The following is a 9,164-nucleotide window of genomic DNA, read 5'->3' as shown; positions in this document are numbered from 1 at the left end:
AAACCAATATTAAAAATAAGAATCACATAAATATAAATAAGTAGTTTCTTCCAATTGTGATGATACCTGCAAGCTTTATAAACTGTATGGTGTCGTGAACTGGGAAGCAATTATTATTACCTGGCACATAGTAGGCACTCAATACATTTCCAAACCTCACACACCCCTGCTCTCTTTTTGATTCATTTCTCTCTAAATTATTTAAGTGCATTAACATGCTATATAACACATAACTATACACTACCATCTTACAGGCTTTACATTTTATTTTTTTCATTTTATTTATTGTCTTCCCAACCTCCTACACACAGCACACTAAAATACAAGACTCATGAAGGTGGGGATGAAGTTTTGCCTGTATTGTTCACCTCAGTGTCCCCACAGCCTAGGACGCTGGCATATAGTGGAACACTATAAATATTTAAGGAGTGAATAAACAATCGGATATTGGATGGATGCATGCATGAATAAACAAATTCTTAGTTATTAGGAATATGAGGATTTATGGACACTGGGACAGCCTGGGATTGAGGAGACAGACTGGAACTGGGGACTGGGGTCCTCAGGTCTCTGTCGGGAGGGATGCCCACCGCAGTGGTCCAGTGTTCCTTTGTGAAACCTTGCAAGTTGCTTAGCAACCCGTTGCCCGGCCCTCTGCCACCGCTAGAGGGCGAGCGGGCGGGGAGACGTGCACGCGCGCGCGTGCGCGGCGAGGGCTGGCGAGGGAGGTGCGTCACTTCCTGTTGCTTTAGGGGAACGTGGCTTTCTCCGCAGCGCCTGTGTTTCCATCTGCGTCGCTACTGCAGCGGCCTGAGGTGAAGTCGGATCCCGAGCGCAGCTTCGCCATGGACTCGGCCCTCAGAGACCCGCACAACGGCAGCGCCGGGGCACGCAGCCCGGCCAACGGCACGAGGCCGCCTTCCACGCCCGAGGGCATCGCGCTGGCCTACGGCAGCCTCCTGCTCATGGCGCTGCTGCCCATCTTCTTCGGCGCCCTGCGCTCGGTGCGCTGCGCCCGCGGCAAGGTAGGGTCAACTGTTTCCACCCCCATCCCGACACGGCTGACACGGCCCCTTCCTAGGCGGGACAAACACCTCCTCTCCCTGGACACTGACCCTCTCCAGCATTGGTCACCACCGTTCCCTCCACCTCGGGCCCACTGCGCGCCAACCAATCTGACCTCAGGATCTGGGTACCGACACCTTCCTAAAATAGGGACTTGTTTCTGCCCCGCCCCCTGCCAGCCCGGACCCTGTCACATCCCTCTCTGTGCATCATGCCACGGCTAGGAACACTGTCAGCCGACCCTCACACTGCAGTTGGGGCACTGGTTGTTTTGAGCCTATCGGGCCCAGCCAGACCAGCCCCATCCTGGGCTTTGGGTCAACCCCAGTCTGTACCTGATGGGATACTGGTCCTGAGGACTCCTGAATGGTACAACCTCTTGTCACCCCTCGGTTAGGAATCCTGCCTCACCCCACCCCAAGGCCATTTCTACCATCCAGACCCATCCCTAGGCTCTGCCTTCTGTCTCACTGGAATCTATGGTACCTCATGTGCTCACCTAGCACCCCCAGATCAGGCCCTTGCCCCTGCCTCAAAAACAATCCTCAGCCCCCAATTTTTCACTTCACCTTCTGGAACCAATTCTAGTCAGCCGGCGCTTCATAACCTGGCACCTTGATGCCTCTACTTTGTAACCAGGCATGGACATCTTATTTTGCTGGTTTCCTCTCCCTAACTATCATCTAACCTTGAACCTGTCCTAGCCAAAACCCAGACCCTGTTCCTGACTCCTAACCCTTTTCCCACCCCCAGGCCCTGACTCTGTCTCAAAGTAGCGTTTCTCCTCATAACCCCAGGCAGTCATTGCACCATTTGATCCTACCTGCTGAGTGAGCCACTGTTGGCCTCTCTTGTAAGGCTGACCCGCACCCGATCCCTGGCCTTCCTTGACATCTGTCCCATTGGATACCTAAGAAGACTCCAGCAGCTCCCACCTTCTGTCTCCCTCCCTCCTTCCTCACCCCCACTTCTCCACTATATTAAGCACTCTCTAGCCCATTTCACCTTCTCACTTCCTGGCACCCTCTCCCTTCCTCCATAGCTTCTTAATCTGCAGCTCCCCACAGCTCCTCCTCCACCCAGACCTGAAGATGGACCTAAGCGGAAGCTGTCTTACCCAAAGAGGGCAGGCCCTCAAAGCAGCTGCCACTTGTGAAATTGCTTAAGCTCGGGTTCTCAGAACACGACCCAACTTGAGCCGTAGTTGAGGCCTGCCACCTTCCTTCCCCAAGAGCAGAGAACTCAATACTGGCTCTTTCTGGTCAGATGCAAAGGAAAGTAGGCAGGGCTTAGGCTGAGAGACTCAGGTGTGACCCCCATTTTCCTTATTCTGTCTCTTCTAAGCGAAGTTCAGATGGCCTTAAGTGTCCCTACCATGCCTGTCAGGCAGACAGTGCAAAGAGAAGTTCTGAAATAGACCAGGACAAAGAAGGTGAAGAGTGGCTTGATCCAAGCAGCTCCCCAAACCATCTGAGTAATTAATTCTCCTTGGCACCTTCTGCACATGGATCACTAATCTCTTAGAAAAGCACCTTCCAGATGACAGCATTTCCTGAACTTCCACTATTGTCTAGGGTGGGGGTTTGCTGCAAAGATGAGTAGGTCAGAACCTTGTCACCAAGGAGTTCAGGGTCTGGATGAAGGAAGAATAATTAGATCTGTGATTATAATACAAGCAGTGCTGCAGGGTTTAGGGAAAGAAATTGAGCACATCTGGGGCAGGGCAGGGAGGTTTTGCTAGAAGTAGGCTTGGGCCTTGATATAGAGATTGAATTTCAGCCAGGAGATGGTATTCTAAGCAGAAGAAACCAAGTATGAGGCAATTCAGGAGATAGTGGAGATTCGGATGTGGGTGGGGCAGAGGGTAGTGTTAAGGCCCAGCACGGTGGAAGTTAAAAAAGCAAATATATAAAGGAGCCAAAACTGTAAGTCAAGCATTTGAGAAGTGGCTGGGTGTGGTACCATATGCCTATAATCCTGGCCCTATGGGAGGCTTAGGCTGGTGGATCGCTTGAGGTCAGGAGTTCGAGACCAGCTCTGAGCAAGAGTGAGACCCCCATCTTTCCAAAAAATAGAAAAATTAGCCAAGCATGATGGTGTGTGCCTGTAGTCCCTGCTACTTGGGAGGCTGAGGCAGGAAGATCACTTGAGCCCAGGAGTTTGAGGTTGCAGTGAGCTACAGTGATGCCACTGCACTCTAGCCAGGGCAAAGCTGTCTCCAAAAAACTAAAAGAGAGAGAGTGTTAAGCCTCTAAGTATGTCCCCCAGGCATCTCCTGCAGGGCAGTGCGATTGGAGGATGTATGAAATTACAAACAGGACCTGATCATTAGTAGCCTGCCACCACCGATAACCAGGGTGCTCTGAAGTTTATAAAACCTTTATCCCTTTTGATGCTCACAGCAACTGAGTGTAGCAGGTTGAGCCAGTTTTATTAGCCCCATTGTACTGAAAAAGAAACTGAGAGTCAAAGAAATAACTTCTGAAGATCACAGTGCCATTTAGGGGCAGAACCAGGTGTGCCTAGTCCTAATCCAGGGCTCATTCCTTCATACCGATGCCTCTAAAAGCTCATTCAAGTGGCATTTTGACCTAGAGAAAGGACAGGCCAAATGCCTCCCTTTTCTACCCTGAGCCATTTCCCTGGTCATTTGGCAAAGAGAGAGAAGAGTTAGTGTGGGGACCCAGGAGCTTTGATTTCCCACCAATGTTAGACCCAAAAGCCAGTGAGAGGACAGAATTCTCCCAGGGGCCAAAGGGGCCATAACAGGCAGGGCAAATTGTGAAGTCATGGGAAGAAGGTGGAGCGTCCAGGCATGTGTTGGGAAAAAGTAGCCTAGGGAGGATCCGTCCCTGTCAGAGACCTATGTCCCCAGGCAGGGGCGAATCCAGCGCAGGCAGTAGCTGCACATCAGATTGGTTCCAAGGCCCTTGGCCTGTGACACAGAGGAGCCTCTCAGCCAACAGGACTGGGTGCCCGCTCTGTGCCAGGCTCTGGGCTGGGTACCAGGAGTGCCAAGACAAAGAAGGCCAAGCCCTGCCCTCACAGAGCTCAGTCACCAAGGAGAAGCAGACATGTGACCAGCCAGCTAGACTGAATTCTGTATGCCTCCTGGAGGGGGCAGCAGTTGTCTTTGCATGGATGTATGACAGTGCAGCAGGCAGACGGGAGGAGGGGGAGGCAGGGAACCACAGGTGTGTTCGGGGAGGCGGTGAGGGTGTGACGTGAGCCCGGGCTTGGATGCAGTGACAAGAAGATGCTCAGGGAGCCTGTGGCCTTTCTGAAGAAGAATCCTGAAAGCAATGCAGTGCTTAATCTTTATAGCTACAAAAATACTACACACTTGTAAAAAATTCAAAATGCAGAAGTATAAGGAAAACCCTCAGTACTACTCCTTGGAAGTGGTTACACACTACTTCGAATTAGCCGTTTGGTGTGTGCCTTCCAGTATTTTTTCTGTGTATATACAATCATGTAATTTATGCACCTGTGTATATATACATATGTAAATTTATTTTTATAAAAATGGGATTGTGCAGTATGTCTCACTGGGCACCTTGATTTTTTTAAACACTATTTCTTGGTTATTTTTCTATGTCAACACATGTAGCTCTACCTCATCCTTTTTTATGGTGGGAAGGGGAGGTTATCATGCCCATGGTGCAGAATTTGAAAGATACAAAGGGATGCGCAGTGAAAGTCTCCCTCCCACCCCAAGCTGCCCAGTTTCCCTCCGCAGAGGCAGCCCCTGTCACCTGTTTTCTTAGATATCCATCCAGGGAGATTCTGTGCCTTTGCAAATAAATAATCATATGCTTTTCTCCCTATTTTTATTATATAACTGCTATATATTGTTTTGTTTTGTTTTGTTTTAATTGAGACAGAGTCTCACTCTGTTGCCCGGGCTAGAGTGAGTGCCGTGGCGTCAGCCTAGCTCACAGCAACCTCAAACTCCTGGGCTTAAGCGATCCTACTGCCTCAGCCTCCCGAGTAGCTGGGACTACAGGCATGTGCCACCATGCCCGGCTAATTTTTTGTATATATATATTTTAGTTGTCCATATAATTTCTTTCTATTTTTAGTAGAGACGGGGGTCTCACTCTTGCTCAGGCTGGTCTCGAACTCCTGACCTCAAGCGATCCACCCGCCTCGGCCTCCCAGAGTGCTAGGATTACAGGCGTGAGCCACCGCGCCCAGCCTATTGTTTTATATACATATACACACACAAACGTTTTTGCACCTTGCTTTTTTCACCAAGTGTATGTTGGAGATCGAATTATATTTTTTTTTTTTTTTTTTTTTTTGAGACAGAGTGTCGCTTTGTTGCCCAGGCTAGAGTGAGTGCCGTGGCGTCAGCCTAGCTCACAGCAACCTCAAACGCCTGGGCTTAAGCAATCCTACTGCCTCAGCCTCCCGAGTAGCTGGGACTACAGGCATGCGCCACCATGCCCGGCTAATTTTTTTTTTCTATATATATTTTAGTTGGCCAGATAATTTCTTTCTATTTTTAGTAGAGACGAGGTCTCGCTCATTGCTCAGGCTGGTCTTGAACTCCTGACCTCGAGCGATCCACCCGCCTCGGCCTCCCAGAGTGCTAGGATTACAGGCGTGAGCCACCACGCCCGGCCGAGATCGAATTATATTGGTACGTATGGTGGGCCTGTTCTTTAACAGCTGTGTGGTGTCCCACCTGTACCCACAGTTTGTTTAAAGCACTTCTAAAGTGCTTCTCAAAGTGTGGTCCCGGGACCATCAGCATCACCTGAGAACTGGTTAAAAATGCAAATCCTGAATCAGAAACTCAAGGTGGGCCCAGTGGTGTGTGTTTTAGCAAGCCCTCGAAATTGATTTGCTGGGTGGAAAGCTATGTGCATTTTTTGTTTAGATAGATTTTACCAAATGATCCACTGTAGAAATCATATGCGTTTACTCTCCCACCTGCAGTGACCTCGATTCTTGTTTAATGGCCGCCTATTAGTCCATGCTCCGGAGGTTTTTAAGCAGGTATGTGATACAGTCAGGTGTAGGGCTTTGAAAGAGCTCATGGCAGGGGAGGTTACCGGCAGAGGGAGAAGGAGGGGTAAGGAGGCTGGCGCAGGGGTTGTGGTGAAGATGGCAGTGGGGGCCCACGGATTGGGGTGGGAGGTTAATTCAGGAAATGCATTTGTGGGGAGGTGAGTAACTGAGTGTGCTGATAAGGAGAGGAGACCCTGGGGTCTCCAGCTGGGGCAACAGTAACAGAATGGTCCACGAAGTCTGCATCATTTCCAGGGCATAGCCTCGAAGCAGTGCTCCCAGAGCTCGAGCCATGCCAATGTCTGGAAGCCAGGCATCTGTCGTCCCTTATTGCTTTTGCTTCCGCCCTGATAACCGAACATCCAGAATGTCACTGGAAGCTAAATTTATTTCTGCTATTGTGTCAGCTTTTCTTCCCCACTTAATTGTGTTTCAGGAGCTACGGTATTTGCATACATGTGTCTGGTTTAAAAATCCCAATCCAACTAGTAAAGAATCCTAAAAACTTTTAGTATTTTTGTCACCACAAAGATTAACTGTTCAATTACTGTCAGAATCTGTTCCTCAGAAAGCTTGAGGGCTCCTTGAGCATCTTGTCACAACTTTCAAACAGAGAGTTCCAGGTGGGAAAGGTGAGGTCCTCTGGGACATAGTTGCCAGGAAGTCTGGGGTCTGGAACTACCTCAGTTTGAATTCCTGGCTCTGCCACTCACCAGCTGTGTGACCTAAGCAAGTTACTTCACATCTCTGAGCCTTAGTTTCTTCATCTGTAAAAGGGAGCTATTAAAAGTACTGCTTAGTGGGGTTTTTGCGGGGATGAAATCATGTAAAGCACCCAGAACAGTGCTTGGCACGTAGAAAGTTCTCAGTAAATATCATCCTTATAATTATTATCGTCATTCAGATTTCAAGTCTCCCATTCTGACTCAACATTGCTGCGTGAGATATTTATAACAGTCACCCACAAAGGAGACCAGATTCCTCTGTGTGGTGCCGCATCTCTCCAACCTTGATTTGTCAGTGAGTACTATTAAGCCTCTTCCCACCCGGGGTACCGGGCTGAATTGAAAGGAATAGGTGGAAATGAGCCGTAACACTGGCTTGTAGGTGAAGCCACAAAGTCCCAGGTGTACTTTCATAGCCCCGAGCCTCTGCACTCACAGGTCCGTCTGCCTGATAAACCCTTCCTTTCCTTGTACACAAAGCAAACTCCTCAACTCCAGCGTTTATCTGGCTCCTACTGCATGCCAGACCCTGTGCTTGACTTTCAAGGCCTTGCTTAAGTGGCATCTGCTCTAGCCACCTCTGACACTCCCCTACTGCTCTGCAGAAACGGGGTCTTGTCTGCTCTCTCATGATTCCCTTGTACATAACAGCAGATAGAGCTTGAATGATGACTCAAGACACAAGACACAGAAATCAGAATCCTCACAACTCACCTTGCAGCTGAGGAAATCAAGGCTCCCAGGAAATGAGAAAAAAGAATCACTTTCCCAAAGTCCCACAGCTGGAAAGAAGTAGAGCTGGAGTCAAACTGGGCTTTCTGACCTTAGAGCCCTCTTTTAACCACTTGGCATTCGTACTGTGTTTCATACTGGTATACGTGTCTATTTTGTCATGTGTCAGACTGCATTGTAATATTCTGTTTATTTGTCAAGGCCTTAGCCTACCTGCCTGTGAACTCTGAGGTCAGGGGCTGTCTAATTTTTTTTTTTTTTTTTTTTGAGTAAAGGTCTCTGTCACCCAGGCTAGAGTGCAGTGGTGTCATCGTAGCTCACTGCAACCTCAAACTCCGGAGCTCAAGCGATTCTCCTGCCTTGGCCTCCCAAGTAGCTGGGACTGCAGGTGTATGCCACAACGCCCAGCTGATCTTTCTAATTTTTGTAGAGACAGGGTCTCACTCTTGCTCCAGCTGGTCTCAAACTCCTGGCCTCAAGCAGTCCTCCCACCTCGGCCTCCCAAAGTGCTATGATTATAGCCGTGAGCCACCACGCCTGGCCAGGGCTGATTTATTTTTGCACAGAACCACTACACAGGAAATGTACTGAATGTGTGGAAGTGCACAGAGGGGGTGAGGAACTTGCCCAAGTCCCACAGCACACTGCTGCCAAACATCAGAAAACAAGGACTGGGAGAGAAGAGAGAAGGAAGTAAACAGGCCTCTCTGTCAGTATTGCTCACCCACCCCTCCCCCAGCTCCTGGCAGAGCTGCCAGAGTGAGTCACACAGAGCTGCCCCCAGTGGCTCCAGAGGGGAGGGTCTACCTTCCGGCCCAGGGTGTGGGCCGCGCAGCCATGCACGCTTAGGGGTTTGGTTAAGGGCCTCCTCACTCGCCTTTCCCTGGTAATCATAGCCCTCATGTGGGCTCAGTACAGGTGACCAGGCTCTTTTGCATCCCATATCTCATTCGGTTTAAGGCTTTTGGCTCTTTTTTGAGGTAAGTAAAGCTAAAGATTGCCATCTGATTTGACAGATTTACTCATCTGAGGCTCAGAGAACAAATGACTAGCCTCAGTCTCCCAGCAAGCCATTAACAACAGTGAATACCGTGAATACACTTAATATGCATCATTTTACTTACGTGTGAATTATCTGTAGGAAAAATTCCAAGAAGTGGAACCGCTTGGTCCGAGGGTATGTGCACTTGTGATTTTGACGTAGACACATTTTGCCAGCTTGCTCTCTGCAGGAAGCCTGCCTCCTTCCCCACTGCCTCTCCAGCTCAGTGTGTTACCAAACCTGTGGCTTCTTGCCATTCTGACAGATGAAAAATGGAATCTTTAATTTGAGTTCCTCTTATTAAGAGTGAGAATGGACATTCTTTTCTTATGATTAAGAGCCATTTGTAGTTCCTGTTCTATGAATCTTCTCTTTGTATCCTTGGGCATGTGCAAATTATGATTTGCTGCATCCTGCCAAATAGCCCTTTCCAAAAGGCCGGACAGGTGTGTACTCTGGCCAGCGCTGTGTGTGCGTCCCCGCTCCCCACAACCCCCCTCCCAGCGATCATTTCACGGGCTTGCTGCCCTCTGCCCCTCCTTCCCACTTTGCAACCTTCCACCCTGGCGCCCTAGATCCCCCCA

At 49.4% G+C, this 9,164-nt stretch overlaps 1 protein-coding gene across 2 annotated transcripts in view; it reads left to right on the top strand.

Moving 5' to 3' along the window:
• The first annotated feature begins 735 nt into the window (after window positions 1-735).
• Window positions 736-9,164, top strand: part of HM13 (histocompatibility minor 13) — a 41,395-nt gene continuing 32,966 nt past the window's right edge. For both annotated transcript variants that reach the window (XM_069496552.1, XM_069496551.1), the window contains exon 1: window positions 736-1,025. In XM_069496552.1, coding sequence (XP_069352653.1) covers window positions 846-1,025 — 180 coding nt within the window. In that variant the 5' untranslated portion in view covers window positions 736-845. The remainder of the gene's footprint in view (window positions 1,026-9,164) is intronic.

This window comes from Eulemur rufifrons, chromosome 20 (assembly GCF_041146395.1).
Source record: "Eulemur rufifrons isolate Redbay chromosome 20, OSU_ERuf_1, whole genome shotgun sequence".
In the NCBI taxonomy this organism is placed as follows: Eukaryota; Metazoa; Chordata; class Mammalia; order Primates; family Lemuridae; genus Eulemur; species Eulemur rufifrons.
Note: the sequence above shows the minus strand (reverse complement) of the source record. Positions and strands in the feature narration are given on the sequence as shown.